The sequence below is a fragment of the Bufo gargarizans genome, chromosome 3 (assembly GCF_014858855.1).
Source record: "Bufo gargarizans isolate SCDJY-AF-19 chromosome 3, ASM1485885v1, whole genome shotgun sequence".
Lineage (NCBI taxonomy): Eukaryota > Metazoa > Chordata > Amphibia > Anura > Bufonidae > Bufo > Bufo gargarizans.
In genome coordinates, this window is record NC_058082.1 from 596,671,657 (window position 1) to 596,695,683 (window position 24,027).

General features: G+C 46.6%; 1 protein-coding gene across 4 annotated transcripts in view; it reads left to right on the forward strand.

Annotated features, from left to right (window-relative positions):
- Positions 1 to 24,027, forward strand: part of ITSN1 (intersectin 1) — a 132,830-nt gene that overhangs the window by 72,570 nt on the left and 36,233 nt on the right. For all 4 annotated transcript variants that reach the window (XM_044284451.1, XM_044284452.1, XM_044284453.1 and 1 more), the window contains 9 exons: positions 342 to 580; positions 705 to 861; positions 3,369 to 3,574; positions 5,585 to 5,667; positions 6,083 to 6,249; positions 11,497 to 11,542; positions 12,196 to 12,317; positions 18,045 to 18,162; positions 19,042 to 19,233. In XM_044284451.1, the coding sequence (XP_044140386.1) occupies positions 342 to 580; positions 705 to 861; positions 3,369 to 3,574; positions 5,585 to 5,667; positions 6,083 to 6,249; positions 11,497 to 11,542; positions 12,196 to 12,317; positions 18,045 to 18,162; positions 19,042 to 19,233 (1,330 nt within the window). The remainder of the gene's footprint in view (positions 1 to 341; positions 581 to 704; positions 862 to 3,368; positions 3,575 to 5,584; positions 5,668 to 6,082; positions 6,250 to 11,496; positions 11,543 to 12,195; positions 12,318 to 18,044; positions 18,163 to 19,041; positions 19,234 to 24,027) is intronic.

Consider the following 24,027-nt stretch of genomic DNA (forward strand, 5'->3'; position numbering starts at 1 on the left):
ACACGGCCCAAAAAGGGTCCGCATATGTTCCGCAATTTTGCGGAACGTGTGCGGACCCATTCATTCTCTATAGGGACAGAAAAGATGCGGACAGCACACAGTGTGCTATCCGCATTTCCGTGCCGCGGCCCCGAACTTCCAGGCTTCGACCCTGAACTTCCGGGCCGCGGCTCCGCTATAAATTAAAACATGTCCTATTCTTGTCCACAATTGCGGACAAGAATAGGCAGTTCTATGGATCCGCAATACACTACGGACGTGTGAATGGACCCTAAGACCTACTATAATTTTAATATTTTCGCTCCAGATAGCCCTGTGACTGTCACGTTTTACACCTCTAGGTTGATGAGAGCCAAACTGGAGAACCAGGATGGCTGGGGGGTGAACTGAAAGGGAAAACGGGCTGGTTCCCCGCCAACTACGCCGAGAGACTTCCTGAAAGCGAGTTTCCAAGTACAGCAAAGCAAGCCGCAGACACTACAGCCAAAACTACTGTCCACTTGACCCCGTCCACAGCCACATCAGCAGCTTTTACAGATTCATCTACAAACGCCAACAACTGGGCAGACTTCAGCTCCACGTAAGTGCCCCCGACACCAGGGTTATGTCATATGTACTGGGCGTTTTCCATATGCACTGCAGTTTTGGTTCTGTGGAAATGAAAGCTTCTGGGTCTATTGTGCTGATTTCCATGTGTTTCTCAGGTGGCCAACTAATAATGAGAAGGCAGAGACCGATAACTGGGACACGTGGGCAACCCAGCCTTCACTGACCGTACCGAGCGCGGGCCAGATCCGGCAGCGCTCTGCTTTTACTCCAGCTACAGTAACGGGCTCTTCTCCGTCCCCAGTTCTGGGTCAGGTAGGTTGGATTTTAATGCCCGGGGCATCATTTACAGCAAGATTCACAACAAATCAATGTTAAAATCTACATGAATGATGTTTGGATTTTGCTGCGGACATGCCATGGATTTCACCCTGTCCATCGCAGAGAGTGAAATTCTTAACTGTAAATTTTTTATTAGTTTTCCAGAATAATAACTTATTAAAAACAAGATATTACATGTTGGTTCTTAATACAATCAATAAAGATATAGCAACCTTAAAGGATGATTTTAATTTTCATATATGTAGTTACTAATAACATGATATTGCAGAATCAGTTACTATTAGACTGACTTACCCCATATTTAATAAGATTCAGCCCTTAGCAACCAGTCTGCATAAAACTGCAATTTCACTATTCAGTTAAGATGGCCGCCACTGCCCTCCCCCTGAGGCTAATCCCGCCTGCCCTCACTACCCACAATGCATTGAGCTCCTCACATGCACTAGCCAGTAACAATAGCCCCCCAAAAGTGTCAGTAACCAGAGCCCTCCCCCCTAAAGGGTTAATCTCCTGCAGCACAAAGGGGTCCTCTTACCACATGTTGCTTTCATTTATACACTGAGCAGATGGCAGATCTCCCTTCCCTGGTCTGCGCTGCCTCCACTCTGCATTCTCCAGCTCTGCTGAGTGAGGGAGCGTCTGCCAAGTGCAGGGACAGGGAGAAGTGCACACAGCCCAGGCACTGTTATCAGCTGCTGGGGAGGACCTGGCTTTAATTATTTACTTACAGTCCCTGGCTGTCAGTAATCTGACCTTGCAGGCTGCGTGCTTCTGCGTCCTCCATCCTTCAACACATAGACGGACCTGCATAGCAACCTGATTTTAAGCACAGGTAAAAGCAGGCAGTACAGGGAGCAAAACTGTGGAATTAAGGGGTAATTGAATACATAGTGAAAAGTTGAAATAGGGCCACCAAGGAGATATTAATCACCACAATCCAATACTCCCCCAAAAAAATATACGACAGTTATACTTTAAAGGGGTTCTTCCATGAGTAATGTAAAAAATGAAACTCAGACATCATATAGCACATGACAATCTGTTTCTACCAAAGCTGGAACCAGCCCTGTACCTCACATGGATCCAGAAATCTCTCCGTTCATTGCTCTACTAGATTTAGATCAAGCTGACAGCTCAGGAGGCATGTCTTTTCTGCTGCAGTTCTCTCCCTATCACAGCTCAGGGGGCTTGTCTTTTCTGCTGAAAGCTCAGGGGGCCTGTCTTTTCTGCTACAGCTTAGGGGGCGTGTCTTTTCTTCTGCAGTTCTCTCCCTATCACAGCTCAGGGGGGGCGTGTCTTTTCTGCTGCAGTTCTCTCCCTATCACAGCTCAGGAGGCAGTTAAAGGATGAAACTGAGCATGTGCAGCCATCTCAACGAGCAGGACAAAGAAATAATAAAAAGAACAAACAGCAGGTGGCGCTGTACATTTTATTGAATAAGTCTTCTTTAACATTAGCATTGGAATCGTCCGGCAGCCTGTGACCACTGCATATGATGTGGCTTACCCCGCGGCCTGAACGGCTCCCCCTCGTGGATATCAAGAGTCTGTTGGTTCGCTGTAGTAGCCTTGGTCTCTCTGAAGGATATGAGGCTACCACAGTGGTAGTCAGCGGATTTGTACCTATGACACTGGCTGACCTGTAACATGTGCGCTTGGCAGCTGAAGGCATCTGTGTTGGTCCCATGTTCATATGTGTCCGCACTGCTGAGATAAATTATGTTTTACTATATGGAAATGAGCCTCTAGGAGCAGCAGGGCCGTTACCATTACTCCTATGGCCTCTGCTCTCTCTGCAACTGCCGCCCTCCCTGCACTTTGATTGGATGAGGTGTGATGATGTTTTCACTGTCTGGTCCGGTCGATCAAATTGCAGAAGGTGCGGCAGTTAGAGAGAGAGAGAGCAGACCATCTAGGAGTAATGGCAACACCCCCATTGCTCCAAAAGGCTCATTTGCATATATTAGAACATCATTTTTCTCAGCAATGTGGGCACATATGAACATGGGACCAACACAGGTGCCTTCAGCTGCCAAGTGCACATGTAACAGGTCAGCCAGTGTCATAGGTACAAATCTGCTGACTACCATTGTGAGGGCCTCTTTAACTCAAGAGCTGGTATGGCTATCCCCCGGCTAGCAGCTGATTTTGCTGTGGGAAGTTCCCGTCGGCTGGTGATTTCATTCCAGCGGCCGCTTAAACTTTAAACTTAGTATTACCTGCGGCTATGTAATGTTTGGAAACACCGCTGAAGAAAGACTTATTGCTCTGGTTCGTAGAAGGGAGTTCTAAGAGGAGGACTCCATTCCCCATGACACCCGTATAACCCTGTATCATGCTTCGTCTTTTCATCATTCATAATCCTCTGCAGCCAGCCTGATTCAGGAAGGTTTATCTAGAGATGTTGGATTAGTGCTGCCAAGAAAATAAGGCCAGTGTCTGCATTCTGGTTCATGTTTCCACTTGTTCTTCTTTTGAAAGGGCGAGAAGGTTGAAGGACTTCAAGCACAGGCATTATATCCCTGGAGGGCCAAGAAGGACAACCATCTAAACTTCAACAAGAATGACACCATCACGGTGCTGGAGCAGCAGGACATGTGGTGGTTTGGTGAAGTTCAAGGACATAAGGGCTGGTTTCCCAAATCGTATGTCAAGCTCATTTCAGGTCCCCTTCGGAAGTCTGCAAGGTTTGTATGGTTTGGTTTTTATAGAAGCTGGTTAATGGCCTCCTAACTTTAGAAACCTTTTTAATACAAATCTGGCTTTTAAAGAATTACAGAAGGAGCAGACACAAAAATTAGCAGCATTTAATAGAAGATGGTCTGTAATGCTTAAAGAGTACCTTTTTTATGTTTGTTTTTTTTTGTTTTGTTTTTTGCCCCCCTGCAGTTCTCCCGCTCAGTATGTTAATACTGAGCATCGGTACAGGGAGGAGGAGACACCAGGGTTACTCAATGGGCGTTTCCTTCTCCCTGGCTGTGATGCTTTCCGCTGTGATTGGATCGTGGCACAGACAGGGAGGAGGAGACGCCCATTGAGAAACCCTGGCGTCTCCTCCTCCCTGTACCGATGCTCAGTATTAACATACTGAGCAGGAAAACTGCAGGGGGGCACAGCGGGGTGTAGGAGCGATATTTGGAGAAAAAAAAACAGGCAGGGTGGCAGCATAAGCGGGGGGTACCCCCGCAAGTAAAGGTATTTAAACTTAAAAAAAAAAATAAAATGAAAGGTCCTCTTTAAAGGGGTATTCCCACCTAGGACATTGATGGCATATCCTAGCAATATGCCATCAGTGTCAGGCAGGTGCAGTTCTGGGGCTTGCTCCTATCACCAGAACGGGACCACCGAAGTAAGCGGAAAGCAGCAGTGTATGCGTTAGAACCCTCTGTTCACTGCTACAGGAGTTCCGAAAATAGCTGAGCTCCAGCACATAGTGGAGAGGTGGTTGAACAGTGTGCTGGCCATTCACTTCTATGGGAATTTTGAAAATAGCGGAGCGTGCTTGCTTTGCAATTTTTGGGACTCCCATGGTGATAAATGTAGAGCACACTGTGGTCCCCGTCTCTAGATAGGTGCAGGTCCCACCTCTGCTCCTATCTAACATTGATGCCATATCCTAGCGATGTGCCATCAATGGCCCAGATGGGCCAACCCCTTTAAAGATGTGTAAGGTACTCTTCACAGCGAGAGGTGAATACAGTTATAGAATGAGGCCCAAGAAGAGCATCTCCAGAACATGACTGTCCTAAACCTCAGCTATTTTATAATGGGTAGAACATTTATTAAGCTGAACTCTATTTTAATATCTTAACGTTCAATTAAAACTTTCATTTTCTGTTCTCTCTTTAGTATAATGGATCAATATTCTGATCTTCCTCACACACCCTTAAAGGGTTTCTCTGAGACTGATGGCCTCTTTACAGGGTACCTGTAGGTGTTCAGTTTGACACCTTCCACAGATCAGAGGAGCAACGCCCCCTGATTAAAATCCCCCTCTTAAAGGGGTTATCCAACCACTAAAAATCACCCTCTTAAAGGGGTTATCCAACCACTAAAATGCCTCCCCTTACGCCCGGACCCCTTACAGAGATTGTACTTACCTGGCTCCCCGACGCCTGCACGCTGCATCTCTCCGTCGTGCGGATGAAAACATCCGGCATGGAGAGGGGAAAGCGTCGGCAAATAGCAGGCCACGATGGAAACGATCCTACCTAGCGTCAACCGCTATTGGCTGGGCGTTAGAAACGACGCGGGTGCCGTGCAGAGTGAGGCAAGTACAGCCTATCTGTAGGGCCTGGGTGTATGGGGAGGAATTCTTGGGGTTGGTTAACCCCTTTTAATGGGTTATTTTCATCACTAGAGACCTTGGACCCCCAGATTATCCTGACGAAGGGGCCAAGGTCCCTGCCGCTCTTTCCTTTCAAAACAACTTTCCCACCCACTCCCTATAAAGGGCGCTGCAGCATCAAGTGAATGGGGCCATACTGTAGTGATATGCACCACAGGTCCTGGCAGGCTACACTGTGAAGGAGCTACTGCACCTGCATAGCATGGGAACCTTGTATTCTGAAGGATTGTAGGGGGTCTGACCATAGAGAGCAGATAGTCCCCGTTTCCTGTCCATCTGCCGCCTGTGGAGATAACAGATGATGATGGCACTTTAATCACTTAGGCTGCGTCTGTTCTCTTTTCCACAGCATTGATTCAACATCTTCAGAAAGCCCAGTCAGTTTAAAGAGGGTCTCATCACCAGCATTCAAGCCTGCCGTCCAAGGAGAAGGTGAGGCCATTCTGCATATCTTATTTCTTTTGGCTTTTGTATGCCACGCTGGCAGATGAGACTAAAGTTAGCCATGGGCAGAGCACGCATGTTTACTGCCTTATTGGGAGGGGGAAGCCAACATGCACGCTGATCCTTTTGACAGTCTGACTGCTCTTGTATATGTTAGATTGTCGGTATCCATTCTAAATTATGGGCAAAAAACCCACCAAGCGATGTCCTCAACTGTTTCGGTGGGCCTTATTGTCCTGTAATGAAGCAGCATGTTTGACCTTCCTACGGTCCTGGACTGAGGTGGGGGATGGTGGGGGTCCTCCAGCTTTTGGTTATTCTTGTAGTGCATGCTTGAGATACTATAGTCTGTGCGAGTCCGGTGACTTTAGAAATGTTCATCATCACTATGTCTTGTCTCCAGAATACATAGCGATGTACACGTATGAGAGCAATGAACAGGGGGACCTTACCTTCCAGCAAGGTGATATGATTGTAGTCATTAAGAAAGATGGCGACTGGTGGACGGGGACCGTAGGGGACAAAACTGGAGTCTTCCCTTCCAACTACGTCAGGCTTAAAGACTCTGAGGTAAAAATACCTTTCTCCGTTCTCTGAGTGCATTGCCTGTACTGAGTTTACTGCGAGATACCTGGCGAAGCATTTCAACACTCAAGAAACTGTAGGTGTATATATATTCTGCAGTCTTCAAGGTTTCTTGAGTGGTTGTCCGGTTTCTTAAAGAAACTGGGCAACATTTGGGATCATCCTGCAAAAAAAAAGAGCAGTGTGTTACTTACCTGACAGATCCTGCACCACTGGCCCTGTTTACCTGGCTACAGCGGTGACGTCACCGCTGCAGCCACTCAAGAGGCCAGAGACTGGCTGCAGAAGGGCGGGATCTGTTGGGTAAGTAACACTTTGCAGAAGGATCTCATGTGGTGTTAGTTTTTTTTTTCTGGAACCGGACAGCCCCTTTCAAGGGTCCTTCTCTAATTGGTGTTCCTACCCCCTCCATACCAATCAGAACGAACCAGCAAGCATCATGGTCCCTTTACTGTTCATCGAGGTATAGCGCCATACATCCAAGTGTGGCTATGCTTAGTACTGCAGCTCAGTTCTCTTCACTTGAATGGGACTGAGTTGTATCACCAGGCACAACCATATGTGTGATGCTCCTGGGTAAACCATGAAGAGGCCACACACTGCTCCAGATCAGTAGTAGCTAGTGTTGATCGAGCACCAAAGCGCTTGGGTCGAACACCTCGGGATGCTCGGGTGCTCTACCGAGCACAATGGAAGTCAATGGGAGAACCCAAGCATTAAACCAGGCACCCGCTGCTCTGAAGAGGGGAGGGTGCCTGGTTCATAGGAAAAGGTCAGAAATTGATGGAAACACCACCGAAATGGTTCGGGACCAGCATGGGGAGGATGTTTGGATGCATCTTGGACTCCCAGGTCACTGCTGGGAACGATGTTGTCCGAGTAGTACGCCACTTTTACAGACTGACAATAATACGCACAAAACCTAAAGATAAAATTGTTAGGGAGCATGTTTTCCTGTATATTTATTTGTATACAAAGTGCAAGTGCTGCCAAAAATTACAAGGAAGGGCACTCCAATACAACCTGTATATCACATAAAGGAGGGCCTCATTCACATTGTGGTACAATTGTTCGGGTAGTGGGACTCCTACACTCATAAAGCCTATGCACTAAGTGAAAGGGCTGCCGAAAATTACAAGGAACCGGCACTCCAATACACCCTTTATTACACATAGAGGAGGGCATCATACACACCCTTGAAAAATTTTGATTGATTGCCTGCTGGTGACCCTCAAAAACATTAGGGGAGAGGGTCTGCTGCTGAGCTGACACTCTAAAACATTATATGTGAGGGCCTGCAGCTGAGCTGACCCTCTACAACATTAGGAGCGAGGGCAGGCTAATTAGTATGTTGATATGATGGAGTAGGAGGACGCGAAAAGGAAGATTGAACCATATACCCTTTTTTGTGGTGGAAGGGGTGCATGGGAATACAGTGTATTCCGTACTTTATAAACAACACATTTAAAGTGCCTTTGTTCAGCTGCTTTCCTCTGGTGGAGTGGAGAAGTCAGGGACAATCCAGGCCTTGTTTATTTTTATGAGTCAACCTGTCAGCATTTTCAGTTGACAGGCGGATGCGCTGATCTGTTAAAATGCCACCAGCAGCATTAAATACCCGCTCTGACAAAACTCTGGCGGGGCAGGCAAGCACCTCCAAGGCGTAGAGCACCAGTTCGTGCCACGTGAGAAGAGTGAACAACCAGTAATAGTTGTCCAAAATGCGTAAAACGCGTGGGTCATGGGAAAGGCTGCCTAACACATAGTCAGCCATGTATGCCAGAGTCCCAACAGGCAAGACTTCGCTGTCGAACGTCAGGAGGATGACTCTCAATCTCCTCATCCTCTTCCTCCTCTTCTGCCTATCCACTATGAACAGATGGAATTAAACTTCCAAGGATACTACCCTCTGTAGCGGAGGCAACCGTCTCCTTCTCTTCCTCCTCCTCATCATCTTCCAGTTTGCACTGAGAAGACGAACTGAGGGTTGTCTGGCTATCACCCTGTGTAATATCTTCTTCCCCCATTTCCACATGCAAGGCGTTGGCCTTAATTGTGAGCAGCGAGCGTTTCAGTAGACACAATAGTGGGATGGTGACGCTGATAATAGCGGCATCGCCGCTCACCATCTGTGTTGATTCCTCAAAGTTTATTAAAACCTCACAGAGGTCAGACATCCATGCCCGTTCCTTGCTTGTGAAGAGCGGAAGCTGACTGGACTGACTGGAAAGGCGACAACCGTGTTGCAGCTGGTATTCCACTACTGCCCTCTGCTGCTCACAAAGCCTGGCCAACATGTGGAACGTCGAGTTCCAGCGTGTGCTCACGACGCACAACAGTCGGTGAACTGGCAATTGTAAGCGCTGCTGCAGCGTTGACAGACCGGCGGAAGGTGTCGATGACTTGCGGAAATGGGCACACATGCGGCGCACCTTCACCAGTAGCTCAGGCAAATTGGGGTAGGTTTTGAGAAACCGCTGAACCACTAAGTTGAACACGTGGGCTAGGCATGGGATGTGTGTCAGGTTGCCGAGCTCCAAAGCCGCCACCAAGTTACGGCCATAATTGGACACAACCATGCCTGGTTCTAGGTTGAGTGGCGAGAGCCACAGCTCAATCTGGTCTCTTATCCCCTGCCACAGCTCTGCGGCGGTGTGCTGTTTGTCACCTAAGCAGATCAGTTTCATGACGGCCTGTTACCGCTTCCCCACTGCAGTGCTACACTGCTTCCAGCTACTGACTGGTGCTGCAAAAGGATAATTCTGAGGTGGAAGTGGAGGAGGAGGAGAAGGGGTGGTTGCAGCCACTAATGTAGCTGGTGGCGGAAATCCGTGGTTAAGTGGACCTTCCCAATAACTGCGTTGGTCAGCGCACGGGTGATGTTAAGGGACACATGCTGGTGTAAGGCGGGCACGGCACACCGTGAAAAACTATGGCAGCTGGGGACTGCGTAACGAGGGACGGCTGCCGACATCAGGCTGCGGAAGGCCTCAGTGTCCACAAGGCTAAATGGCAACATTTCCAGGGCCAGTAATTTGGAAAGTTGCAAATTTTGTGCTATGGCCTGTGGGTGGGTGGGTGGCTGGGTATTTGCGCTTGCGTTCAAATGCCTGGGGTAAGGACATTTGTACGCTGCGCTGGGACATGGAAGTGGATGTGGTCGCTGATGGTGCTTGCAAAGGTGCAGGGCGGGAGGCATCCGGGGCCTGCGCCTTTGACAGGGGATTGGCCAGCATGTAACACAGGGGAAGAGTAGGCAGTGGTGTGACCCACAGACACAGATTGTGGACCCAGGCGTTCGGCCCACCTATTAGGGTGCTTTGATGCCATGTGACGGATCATGCTGGTGGTGGTAAGGTTGCTAGTGTTCACGCCCCTGCTCATTTTTGTATGGCACAGGTTGCAAATTACAATTCTTTTGTCGTCCGCACTTTCCTCAAAAATGCACCAGACTACGGAAAACCTACCCCTTGGCAAGGGAGATTTCCACAAGGGTGTGCTCCGGTGAACATTTGCGGGCGTGTATGGTGTGGCCCACCTTCTCCCTTTTGCCACTCCACTGCCTCTTCCAGCCTGTTGCGCTGCTGCGGATTCCTCCCCCTCTGTACTGCTGTCCTCGCTCGGCTTGCCACCTTTCCAGGTTGGGTCAGTGACTTCATAGTCCAGCACCTCCTCTTCCACTTCCTCACTCTGGTCATCCTCCTGACTTGTTGACCTAACAACAACCTCAGTTATTGACAACTGTCTCTCATCCTCATCATCAACCTCTTGAGACACTAATTGCCGTTGACTTATTGGCAACTCTGTCTCATCATCATCATCATCCACCTCGTGAAACACTAATTGCCGTTGACTTATTGTCATCTTCTTGTGACTGTGGATGCTCAAGAGCTTGGGAATCAGGGAACAAGATCTCATGTCCCTCTTCAAGCGGGCTTGTCGAGAGCCCCAAATGAAGAAATGGCGCTGAAAAGAGGTCCTCAGAATATCAGAGTGTGGGATCACTTGTTTGCCAAGACTCTCCATGGTGGGAGGAAGGAGGATCAGGGTGAGGATTCTGTTGACCAGACTCTTGGCTACTGAGACTGGACTTAGTGGAAGACAGGGTGGTGCTCAACCGACTGGAAGCATTATTTGCTGCAATCCAACCGACCACCTGGTCGCACTGGTCTGACTTCCAGAGCGTTGTCCTGCGCCGCCCTGCAAACTGGGACATAAAGCTAGGTATCTTGTTGTTTCTTGTGCTCTGGCAGCAGGCACAGTTTCAACGCGCCCAGGGCCACGACCTCTGCGTGCACCATCATCAGCACGGCCACTGCCACGTCCCTTACTGCTCGCCTTCAGCATATTAAATGTTTTATATGCTTGAGAGTATGTCACACGTACAGTAGCGTAGCATTTGTAAGTGTATGCGCAAAACAAATTAAAGGTATTTGGGATGTACCCCAGGTAATGTCACTGTCCGTAGCGGACACCGTTCATGGAAAAAGTACACAGGATGTCACTGATATTTTTTGGATGTGCATATTTTACACAGGAGATGTAGCACAGCTAACTGTTGCACGCTATTTAGCGCAGGTTGCGCTAAAAAAAGATATTGCTGGCACACACAATAGTCCTTAAAAGGACTTTTGGGTCTCTGACTAGTTTTTTCAACTTAAAAAAAAATGTCACTCCCTACACTATCTCTCTTCCTTCTTCAGCACAACTCTCCCTGACTAACACTGAGCCGAACACGTGTCATCGGGTGCTATATCACCTGATGATGCTTTCCGGTCAGCCAATCGCTGTAATGCCAGTAACCAACATGGCTACGGCATCACAGTGAAGGGCAGTACTTACCTGCATGTTTATTGGCTGCGTAGCAGGCAACAAACGTGCGGGGAGAAGACTCGAGCATTGCGCTCGAGCACATGCGGTATTCGGCTGAATACTGCCATGTGCCTAACATCGAGATGCTCGAGCTGATCTGGTGTTCGGCCAAGCATGCTCCATCAACACTAGTAGTAGCCCCCAAGCTCCGACCCTGTAGAAAATCTGCACGTGCTTTCATTATTCTGCACAGATTTTTTTGTGTTTATGAAATACTCCGTTCACCGTCCTCCGCTGTGGAATATCAGCAGATACTGTCAGAATATAGAATTGTGTGAATGTGGCTTATATTTTTGGCGACATGAGTTTTCATCTCCTTTAGTTGTTTTCATCCCAACGCCCTTGTGCTTTTGTTTATAGGGAATGGTGACGGCAGGAAAAACAGGAAGTCTTGGGAAGAAACCAGGTACGCAGCCGGGGATTTATCTTTAGAAATGGAGGCCCCCAGATTAATGTCTGTACCATATCATGTACATGGCATGGAGAAGAAGCAGGGACCTGTCCTTCTCTTCTTACAATATGGTTTTATTTACACCCTTTTAGTTTTGAAACGTATCTGACGATTATTCACGAGCTGCTGCTCTATCGCCCGCCCGCCAACAATCCTAGGGATAGGCGGTGCTTGGTCGTCGGGGAAGCGGCAGCCTGCGACTATTAGCCACACATCATTAGCAGATAAGTGACAGACCGCTGTTATCTAGCATGCCTGTCACTATTTTAGGATTCCCTTTAGGAGGGCAGCGTAAAACTGATCACCGGTTCCCTTTAAGGATACTGCCATTTAATTTACTAATGAGTAAGGCCCAAAACCAGAATGTTTTTAGCACACAAATTGTATTTTTGTAAGTTTGTTTTTAATTAATATTATGTTTTATCCATTCTGAGTTTGACAGTTAGTGGCACAACGTCCTACTCTCTAGTAGCGGTGAAGTAGCAGTCGCTCTTCAACCTTATTGTTTCTTTATGCGGGGGGAAAAAAAGCATTGCAGTCGCAGGATCATCTTGAGCTTTTTCAGAATATTTTTTAAATCGAACTTATATGTATTTCTTCTTGTTTAGAAATTGCCCAGGTCATTGCCCCCTATGCAGCTACTGGCCCGGAACAGCTGACATTGGCGCCTGGGCAGCTGATACTCATCAGGAAGAAGAACCCAGGGGGCTGGTGGGAAGGTGAACTGCAGGTTAGTATCACAGATGAACCTCTGCTTAAGGCCTCATGCACACGACCGTATGTATCTTGCGGTCTGCAAAAAGCCGATCCGCCAAAAATGCGGATGACGTCCGTGTGCATTCCGTATTATGTGGAATGGAACAGCTGTCCCCTTACAGAACTGATCTATCATTGTCCGTAACGCAGACAACGCCACCACGCAACAAAAACTTTGTCTGCTACTGGGCAAAAACCATTTGTCCTATACTAAATAAAGTGTGCGGATTACAAATCTGAAGTCAGAATTGTTGTAACACGTCACAAAATGTAGCTCTGCATAAGTAATAAGTACGCCTGACTGAGTGAAGCACTTGGATTTTACTCCAACAATTTCCTGATCTACATCAAAGTTTGCGTAGTAAACAGTGCATGAAAATGTAATGGAATAACAAAATTTCAGAAAGTCTAGTTTTTCAGTTTAAATGTCTTACTTTAGCACGGCCCAGTACGGTTACTGCTTCAGGCATCTGCTTTTGCGTTTGTGAACGGTCACATTTTCCCGTTGCAATAACCAGCAGTAGTCCCCCATCATGTTGGGATTCCAGCGGCCTTGATGCCTGTTCTCCATTGTAGAAATATCTTTATGGAACCGCTCCCCATGTTCGTCACTTACGTGTCCCAAACTGGGTGGGAAAAAGCCAAGATGGGAATGTAAGAAATGCACTTTCAATGCCATTCGGCAGCCGAGTTGTTCATGTGCTGTAGGCTTGTTGTCTACCAATTCAGCATAGTTTGCAGCTCGTCTGTTCCCAAGGAAGTTCTGCACTACGAGCACAAATGCATCCCGAGCTTCAAGACGCACTCGCTTTGTCAGATTCATGCGCTGATCAGAAGTAGTGTATTTGTCACATATGTAGCAGAAATTGTCTGGATCCTTAACACATTTGTGTTTATCCTTCTTAAAAGGTTTCTACCACCAGAATTATTGTTTTGTAGCTGACTGATATAGCGATGCGCAATGTCAGCACTATATAACAGTATGTTTCTGACATTTCTCCCTGCAGCCGTTTTTGTAAAATAACCACTTTTATAATATGCTAATGAGCCTCTAGGTGCTATGTGGGCGTAAAATCAGCACCTAGAGGCTCGGTCTACTCACCCTTTATCCCGCCCAGGTCCCCTGTTCTGCCCGCCCAGCTCCTCTTGATTGATCTCACTGTTCCCTGCATCGCAGACGAAATCCCGCGCTGTTCACTATTGTATTCGGCGCAGTGAGTGAATGATGCGCTCCTGGTGCCAGATTGTCACTACGCTTGTGCCGACTACGTCACAGTGAGGAAGCCGGCAGCAGGAGAGCGGCCTTCACTCACTGCGCCTGCGCCGAATACAGAAGTGAGCGGCGCGGGAAATGAATAGTTCCACATACGGTCCGCAAAAAACTCGTAGGGACACGGACTGGATGTGGGCCCACTCATTTCAGTGGGGCCGCAAACGATGCGGACAGCACTGAGTGTGCCGCCTGCATCCGCACTTCCGTTCCTCGGCCCTGCAAAAAAGATAGCTTGTCTGTTTTTTTCAGACAAGAATAGGTATTTCTCTCTCGTAGGACTACAGATTCCATTCCGCAAAATGCGAAACACATACGGCAATTAGCGGACCGCAAGATGGATAAGGTTGAATGAGCCCTTAGTAGTATAGTGTGTGTACAGAACACTATCTTTGGGCAGGAAATACTTTCAGAATTATAATATTATACATTTATCTATATAGCTATGTATTATAGAAGTACTTTTTTAATGCAGCCCTGTGTTCTCACTGTAGTGCCGAGGCTCAGTGACTTGGCACCTGCACAGTGTATGTTTTCCAAGCTCATCAGATCCACTGCGCAGGCGCCAAGTCAGCGCTGCCACAAAAACACAGGGTTGGATGAGATGTCTAGCTCTGTCACTCAAAGAGGAGGAAGGGGTGGGGGGAGCACAGAAAGCATGAGGGAGTTACACTAGCGGTGCTCCTAACGCTATGGCCAGCCCATTGTTGCCTCATTTAGGTAATTTACATACATTTTGAAATTTTATGCATCTCTGCAACTATTGGCCCTATAGATGTGTGTGTGTGTGTGTGTGTGTGTGTGTATATATATATATATATATTATATTATATTATATTATATATTTGCGTATAGATCTCTTATATTATAAAAATCTGTCTGTCTGTTCTTTATGTGCGACCAAACGACTGGACCGATCTTCACCAAATTTGGCACATAGGTACATCAGGTGTCCGGGAAGGTTTTAGTCTTGGCTCTCTAGGGCGTACCGTTCCTGATATATTCCCCAAAAATGACCTACATTAGCCAATACAAGCCCCCAACTGTTTATAGTCTCCACACACAGTTTTATTCTAGGTTTCCATAACAACCCAGCCATTTTTCTTCACTGCTATAAGTCAGTCAGCTTTAGGCTAGGGCTACACGAGGACATACACAGCTCAGCAGACAGTATCACACAGGATAGGATTAGATACACAGCTCAGCAGACCGTATCACACAGGATAGGATTAGATACACAGCTCAGCAGACAGTATCACACAGGATAGGATTAGATACACAGCTCAGCAGACAGTATCACACAGGATAGGATTAGATACACAGCTCAGCAGACAGTATCACACAGGATAGGATTAGATACACAGCTCAGCAGACAGTATCACACAGGATAGGATTAGATACACAGCTCAGCAGACAGTATCACACAGGATAGGATTAGATACACAGCTCAGCAGGTAGTATCACACAGGATAGGATTAGATACACAGCTCAGCAGACAGTATCACACAGGATTAGATACACAGCTCAGCAGACAGTATCACACAGGATAGGATTAGATACACAGCTCAGCAGACAGTATCACACAGGATAGGATTAGATACACAGCTCAGCAGACAGTATCACACAGGATAGGATTAGATGCACAGCTCAGCAGGTAGTATCACACAGGATAGGATTAGATACACAGCTCAGCAGACAGTATCACACAGGATTAGATACACAGCTCAGCAGACAGTATCACACAGGATAGGATTAGATACACAGCTCAGCAGACAGTATCACACAGGATAGGATTAGATACACAGCTCAGCAGGTAGTATCACACAGGACAGGATATTGGATACACAGCTCAGCAGGTAGTATCACACAGGATAGGATTAGATACACAGCTCGGCAGACAGTATCACACAGGGTAGGATATTGGATACACAGCTCAGCAGGTAGTATCACACAGGATAGGATTAGATACACAGCTCAGCAGACAGTATCACACAGGATAGGATTAGATACACAGCTCAGCAGACAGTATCACACAGGATAGGATTAGATACACAGCTCCGCAGACAGTATCACACAGGATAGGATTAGATACACAGCTCAGCAGACAGTATCACACAGGATAGGATTAGATACACGGCTCAGCAGACAGTATCACACAGGATAGGATTAGATACACGGCTCAGCAGACAGTATCACACAGGATTAGATACACAGCTCAGCAGGTAGTATCACACAGGGTAGGATATTGGATACACAGCTCAGCAGACAGTATCACACAGGGTAGGATATTGGATACACAGCTCAGCAGGTAGTATCACACAGGATAGGATTAGATACACAGCTCAGCAGACAGTATCACACAGGATTAGATACACAGCTCAGCAGACAGTATCACACAGGATAGGATTAGATACACAGCTCAGCAGACAGTATCACACAGGATAGGATTAGATACACAGCTCAGCAGACAGTATCACACAGGATAGGATTAGATACACGGCTCAGCAGACAATATCACACAACATAAAATTAGATACACAGCTCAGCAGACAGTATCACACAGGATAGGATTAGATACACAGCTCAGCAGACAGTATCACACAGGATAGGATTAGATACACAGCTCAGCAGACAGTATCACACAGGATAGGATTAGATACACAGCTCAGCAGACAGTATCACACAGGATAGGATTAGATACACGGCTCAGCAGACAGTATCACACAACATAAAATTAGATACACAGCTCGGCAGACAGTATCACACAGGATAGGATTAGATACACAGCTCAGCAGGTAGTATCACACAGGGTAGGATATTGGATACACAGCTCAGCAGACAGTATCACACAGGGTAGGATATTGGATACACAGCTCAGCAGGTAGTATCACACAGGACAGGATTAGATACACGGCTCAGCAGACAATATCACACAACATAAAATTAGATACACAGCTCAGCAGACAGTATCACACAGGATAGGATTAGATACACAGCTCAGCAGACAGTATCACACAGGATAGGATTAGATACACAGCTCAGCAGACAGTATCACACAGGATAGGATTAGATACACAGCTCAGCAGACAGTATCACACAGGATAGGATTAGATACACAGCTCAGCAGGCAGTATCACACAGGAAAGGATTAGATGCACAGCTCCGCAGACAGTATCACACAGGATAGGATTAGATACACAGCTCAGCAAGGATTAGATACAAAGCTCAGCAGACAGTGGGGCAGGGTGCTGTAGAGGTCACCGTTATGGTGGAAACTATCTTTTAACGACACACAAACTTTAAATGAAATAGATGAAATATACCCGTACGAAGCCGGATCCTTCTGCTAGTCTCCTATATATAAAAATGAATTTCTGTCTGTCTGGACGTTCTTTATGCGCGACCAAACAACTGGACCGATCTTCACCAAATTTGGCACATGGGTACATCAGGTGTCCGGGAAGGTTTTAGACCAGGTCTCAGCTCTCTAGGACGTACTGTTCCTGATATATTCCCAAAAAATGACCCACATTAGCGAATACAAGCCTGAAAGTCTTTCTCTTCAAATCCCAACTGCCATAAACACAGTTTTACTCCGGGTTTCCATAACAACCCAGCCATTTTTCTTTACTGCTTAAAGGGGCAGCCACTATGAAGGTCACTGTTAAAGGGGTGGGCCCTGTGGAGGTCATTGTTAAAGGGGCGGGTACTGTAGAGCTCACTGTTATGGGGGAAACTGTCTATCTTTTTACGACACATGGAAACATAAAATGGATGAAATATACCCGTGCAAAGCGGAGTCCTTCTGCTAGTGTGTGTGTATATGTGTGTGTATGATCAACCCTACCTGGTTTAATGGGGTTAATCATACGGACAGATGCTGTTTGACATTTGTCAAAGTACAAAGCAATTGGCAAGGAGGGGGGAGAGGTAATCAGCTTATAACTAGACATCTCACTGATAAGACATATTACAAAGTTTCTTATGGTCACTTGTACTATTGATTTCTGCAAAGTTAGTTAATGACCATTTAAACTGAGTTCTTAACAGATATTATCACTGCATAAATCTGAATTTCCTGAAATCATGGTCACTGAGGTTGGAAACGCTGGTCTGAAGAGGAAGCTGCATTAGACTCAAGATTTCAATACCATGCCCTTTCTTGGTGCGGTTGAGGCTATAAGCCTTTTTGGCACCGGACCCACACTAAAAGATGCTGTGTGAATGGGTTCTTAGGGTGGTCGCATGTTTTATTTTTATTTTTTATAATGGTTTCGGTTTTGTTTTTTTGTGGCGTTTTTAAGACTGCTTCCTGGTGGTTTTTCAGGGGTTTTCTCATAGACTTATGGGAAAAAAAATGCATGAATTTCATTTACAAGCCCCCAAAAAAACTATGTGGCTGATTTTCTGTTCCCTGTCTCCGCTTTACAGGCCCGTGGGAAGAAGAGGCAGATTGGATGGTTCCCTGCCAACTACGTTAAACTTCTGAGCCCTGGTACAAATAAAAGCACCCCCACAGAACCACCCAAACCAGCAGTGTTACCACCCAGTAAGTAAAATCCAGTCCTCTGGTGAATAACTGGAGTTGAGCTGCTCCTTTTTTGTTGCCACCTAGTCCTTAAAGGGGTTTTCTCATCTCAGACAATGGGGGCATATCGCTAGGATATGCCCCCATTGTCTTATAGGTGCAGGTCCCACCACTGGGACCCGCACCTATATCGAGAACGGAGCCCCGAAAGTGAAGGAGAGCGCACTGAGCATGCACAGCCGCCCTCCATTTATTTCTATGGGGCTGCCGAAAACGGCTGAGCGCTGGCTTTGCTATTGCTGTCTGCCCCATAGAAATGAATGGGAGCATGGGAGAGGCGGGGATTAGCGCTTGATGGTGGGCGGACCCCGGGAAATCTGGGGCCCTCCAGCCACAGCGCTCCCCGCTCCGTTCTCTATATAGGTGCGGGTCCCAGCGGTGAGACCCGCACCTATCAGACAACGGGGGCATATCCTACCGATATGCCCCCATTGTGTAAGATGGGAATACCCCTTTAAGGAGGGGGGGAGCTCTCTACTTTTGACACTTTATTTTTCTTTTTTCTTTTTCTTTCTTTCTTTCTTTCTTACAAAGCTTCTCTAAGCTGATCACAGGTTGTCCATCAATCAGCTGTAATCTGTGAGGGACCCTGCAGCAGGTGTTCAGTTTCCCTGCAGCGCCACCTCAGGACAATTTGAGTATTGACTTGAGTGCGCTGCCCATGTAATCCATGGACGCAACAGGAGCACAAATTGCTGTTTGTAGCCAAGGGGTCCTTATTGGTGTGCCCAGTGTAAGAATTCTGGAAATGATTATTTTAAACCAGACGGTCCATTTAAGCTAATCCTTTCCAGCAAGTATGTTGGGACAGTGGACTGATTTTACATTATCACTCTTCAGCATGCCAGGTTATCGGGATGTACGATTACATTGCCCAGAATGACGACGAGCTGGCGTTCTCCAAAGGTCAAGTTATCAATGTGCTGAACAAAGAAGATCCCGACTGGTGGAAGGGGGAACTGAACGGCCATATGGGTCTCTTCCCTTCCAATTACGTCAAGCTGACCACAGACATGGACCCCAGCCAACAATGTAAGTAGAGAACGGGGTGGGCCTCTTCCATAATAAATCTTGCCTCTTCTTGTAAACGACATGCAGCATTGCTGTGATTCTGCGGCTCTTTGCAGAAATCTAAGCTTTGCCCTTTGCCCCCCTTATTCCCATCTCATTGAAGATCTTCCGCACAGTAATTCCAGGGTCTTAAACCTGTTCATTTGTCGCCACATCCATCTGACCGCCCTAACAGTTGGGATTACTGGAGGAAACATTGGTTTCAGATTCTGATGGGTTAAAGTAGTCATTATCTACAACAGGGATCAGCAACCTCTTCTGAAACTACAACTCCCAGAATCCTCCTTTCACTTCTATGGGTGTTACAAGAATAGCGGAGTAAGCGTGCATGCTGGGAGTTGTAGTTTCACAGCACCTGGAGTGCCGAAGGTTGCTGATCCCTGATCTACAAGTTCAATCCATATGTAATGATTTGTCGTTTAGACATCAGCTGGAACGTGGCGTAGAGCTGCCCATCAATATCCTGATGAGGTGTAAATTTGAACCCTTAGGGTCCAATCAGACGTCCGTAGGATCCGCAAAACATGGACACCGGGAATGTGTGTTCTGCATTTCGCGAACCGCACATCGCCAGCACTATAATAGAAAATGCCTTTTCTTGTCTGCAGTTGCGGACAAGAATAGGACATGTTCAATTTTTTTCGGAAACGGAAGTGCAGATCCGTACAACACATAGTGTGCTGTCCGCATCCGTTACGGCCCCATGGAAAATGAGTGGGTCAGCACCCATTCCGCAAAATTGGACGGATGCGGACGTGTGAATGGACCCTTATCCCGATTGCTTCATTATGGTGTAGGTGCCCTTTAAGGAATTAGAAAACCAATCCCAAAATAATAGTGTATGGCCTCATGCACACGACAGGGTCCGTACTTCAGTCTGCAAACCACGGAACCCCAAAATACAAATGCCTTCCGCATGCATGCCGCATTTTTCTCATTCCAATCGATAGAAATTGCTCTTCTCACCCGAGGACACGTTCTGTGATTTGCAAAACGGCCACACAGTTCCACAAAACATCCGGCTGAATGAGCCAGTATGCTATTTGCAAAAAATATGGATAGCACGTGCATGAAAAATGCAGTCCTGCGCTTGTGGCCTAATGCTGAAATGAGTCAGGAGGGCATCTTTCCTGTATGCATTACCCTGCTGCCTGCTATAGATTAGGTGTTAAAGGGGTTTTCCGAAAATGTTCTTCGAAAAGACCATTGATGAGATCAGTGGGGGTTGTACTCCCGACGCCCCTGCTGATGTCCTGTCTGAAGGGGCTATGGGACTTAGTTTGCGGTACCAGTCACAGCCACCACCAATGAATGGCACTGTGCCTGGTAAACAATAAAACGGACACAGCGCTTGACGGATCGGCACACCTCCATTCGGTTCATTGGCGGGGGTGCCGAGAATTGGATTGGACTGATCTGATTGATGGTCTAAGCTAAGGATAAGCCATCAGTATTATGGTATTAGAAAACCCCTTTAAGGTAATTTGCCTCCATTGTATGCCTACCACGTAGCTGCTTAGACAAACTGCAGCAGTCTTGCCCATCCTTATTTCAAGGGTATGTATACTATTGCAACCATTTTTTTTTGTCCCCCAGTGCCTCGAAAATATAAGATATTAGGCAACTTTGCGAATACACATGACTTAAAATTCTCCTACAGTTTTGTGTATATAATGTCTATGCAGACTTGTGTGTCTCCATGGTTACAGACTACAAACAAACCCTGTGTAGTCTGATCCTGTCTGTACTTAGTAAAATCATGATCTGCAGGATCAGGGACTGTGGAGTGTTATCTGCAACCTCGTAGATGCAGAGGTGAAGCCCCACAGAGATACCCAATGAGGGTCCTGAATCCCCACAAATAATGTGGCCTCGGAGCTATTGCACCTAATAAGTGCACATGACACAGATATGTTTATGGCAAGATTTTGCTAATTATAATTTTTTTTCCTTTTTGCTGCCTTCCTTTTTGAATTTGCACTTTTGTCAGTGTGATGAGAGAGATCACTACCGTAAATATAAGCGATCATGAAACCTAGAATTAATGCCAGCAATTTGACCTCCTTCAGTTGTTTTCAGCTTTTAGGCCCCTTTCAGACGAGCGAGTTCCATGGCTTGCGTGAGTATGCTGCAGCTCCCATCCTGACCTCCCGGCACTGACCAGGTGGCATTGCTTTATACTGCTTTATACTGCTTTATGATGCTATGTAACCCACGAGCGGGACGGATTAGGTCCGGATGCGTTCAGTGAAACTCGCACCATTTTGCAAGAAAGTTCAGTCAGTTTTATCTGCGATTGCGTTAAGTTGTTCAGTTTTTTCTGCGCGGCTGCCATGCGTTTTGATGCGTTTTTCACAAGCGTGATCAAAACCTGAAGGTTTTACAAACAACATCTCTTAGCAACCATCAGTGAAAAACGCATCGCACCAGCACTTGCTTCCGGATGCAATGCGTTTTTCACTAAAGCCCCATTCACTTCTAAGGGGCCAGGGCTGCGTAAAAAACGCGGAATATGGAACATGCTGCTATTTTCACGCAATGCAGAACAGACCCATTGAAATGAAAGGGTCAGGATTCAGTGCGGGTGCTATGCGTTCGCGTCACGCATTGCACCCGTGAGGAAAACTTGCTCGTGTAAAAGGGGCCTAAGGGTTACATGGCATCATAAATCAATGTAATGCTTTGCGACCGGGAGCTACAAGTCCAAGGCGTGGAACTCGCTTGTCTGAAAGGGGCCTTAGTTTCTGGGAAACCGGGGCAACACCCGATATAGACCAGACTCCACCAAACTTTCCTAAACGCCTGAAAATTCTTCCTAAAAATCTGCCTAGTTTATACAGCAATATGGCAGCTGGGGACGTGTCTCAGATTGTGCCGTTCGTGGCCATAGGAAACTAAAATGGAGGAATAGACGTTGGAGGCTGGTTTCACAGACGGGGTTTTTGCAAGAAACTCCACCTTTTTTCTTGACTCTTCATCACATTTTTTGCCCAAAAAATACTTCTTCCTTGAAAGTCTATAGCCGGTATCGGCTACCTCTGGCACTCCAGCTGTTGTGAAACTACAACTCCCAGAATGCTCCATTCACTTCTGTAGGTGTTACAAAAACAGCTGAGCACAGTGTGCATATTGGGAGTTGTAGTTTCACTTCAATTGGAAAGCCAAAGGTTGCTGACCCCCTAGTCTATAATGCACTACATACAAGGCATTTTGCTTTATGGCATTTATGGGGTCACTTTTTTTTTTTTTTTTTTTTTTCCTTTTTTAATGCCTCATGCTGTGGCTATGGTGTTTTTTCCATATGCTTGACTATAGGACTGGAAAAATGCATGTGCTCCCAACATAAATGGAGACTTGTGATATAAGAAACACTGGTGGTTTTACATGCATTTTTTTCATCTGTTTAAAAAATAATAAAAAAGTGAAAAACTTTTGATAGGTTTTCAAGATCTCTGTTTGCTGTGGGAACATTCATTGTTTACTTTTATTAAGTACAATTCTGTGTGGGTCATATGATGGACTCACAGGCACATGGTCCATCACGGCACCCATCTGTGATGACCTCTGTATCCATCACGTGACCGGGACAGATGTAAACGATGGAGGTTCCCTTTGGAATCACAGCAAGCAGAGATCTAGAAAACCATGAATAATTGATACAGTAAGTATATTGGATAAATGTAGAACTTTTCATAATAGCAAGATTAAACGGTATTCCCTAAATGTCCAATAGGTGTCGGGGACCCTGCTCCTTTTTCAAGGACAGAGCCCCATAGTGACCAGAGAGCACACTGCACATGCGCTGCGTCCTCTCCATTCACTGCTCCCGAAAATAGCCGAGGGTGCAGGCAAGTTGGCTCGCATGTTTTTAGAAGCCCTATGGTGGCGAAAGGAGCGGGTGGACTGGCCATGCATGCTCAGCTTGCAGTCCATTCACTTCGGGATAGGAGGGGGTTCCAGAGGTGGGATCCCCCAACTATCGGACATTTATGGCTTTTCCTACCAATGTGCCATAAATTTCCCAGATGGAAATAACCCTTTAGAATCCATTCACACGTCTAAGTGTTTTGCAGTCCGCAAATTGCGAATCCTCAAAACACGGATTACCGCTAGGTGTTCCTCATTTTGTGGTCCGCACATGGCCGGCACTATGATGGATATCCCTTTTCTTGTCCACGATTGCAGGCAAGAATAGGACATGCTCCTCTTTTTTTTTTTTTTTTTTTTTTTTTTTTTGCCGGCAGCAGAATCAAAGTACGGATGCGGACAGCACACGGTGTGCTGTCGGCATCTTTTGCGGCCCCCATTAAAATAAATGGGTCTGCACACGATCCTGCAAAATTGCGAACGGATGCGGACCTAGAACTATGGACGTGTGAATGGACCCATAAGCTTTATTTAAGGAAGCAATCTGGAATACCCCTTTAATTCAGCCCAGAATGCTGAAATAATAAACTTCTCATTATACCAACCTTAAGGATTCCTCACCAGTGTTGAGCGAACGGCGTACAAGGTTTGGATTCCCTAAGAATTATGTTATGGATTCCGCTACCACGGACCATAACTTATGGTTCATTTTAGCGGAATCGGTAGCGGAATTCTTAGATAACCCGAAGCTTGTGCACCGAACTTAAAAACACACTTTCGCTCAGCACTACTCACCATTTCTTCCCTGATTTGGATCCCCCGCCACATCTGTTTACAGATCCGCATGATGATGTCATGTGAGTGGGCGGGCCGCTGAACAGCCTAATG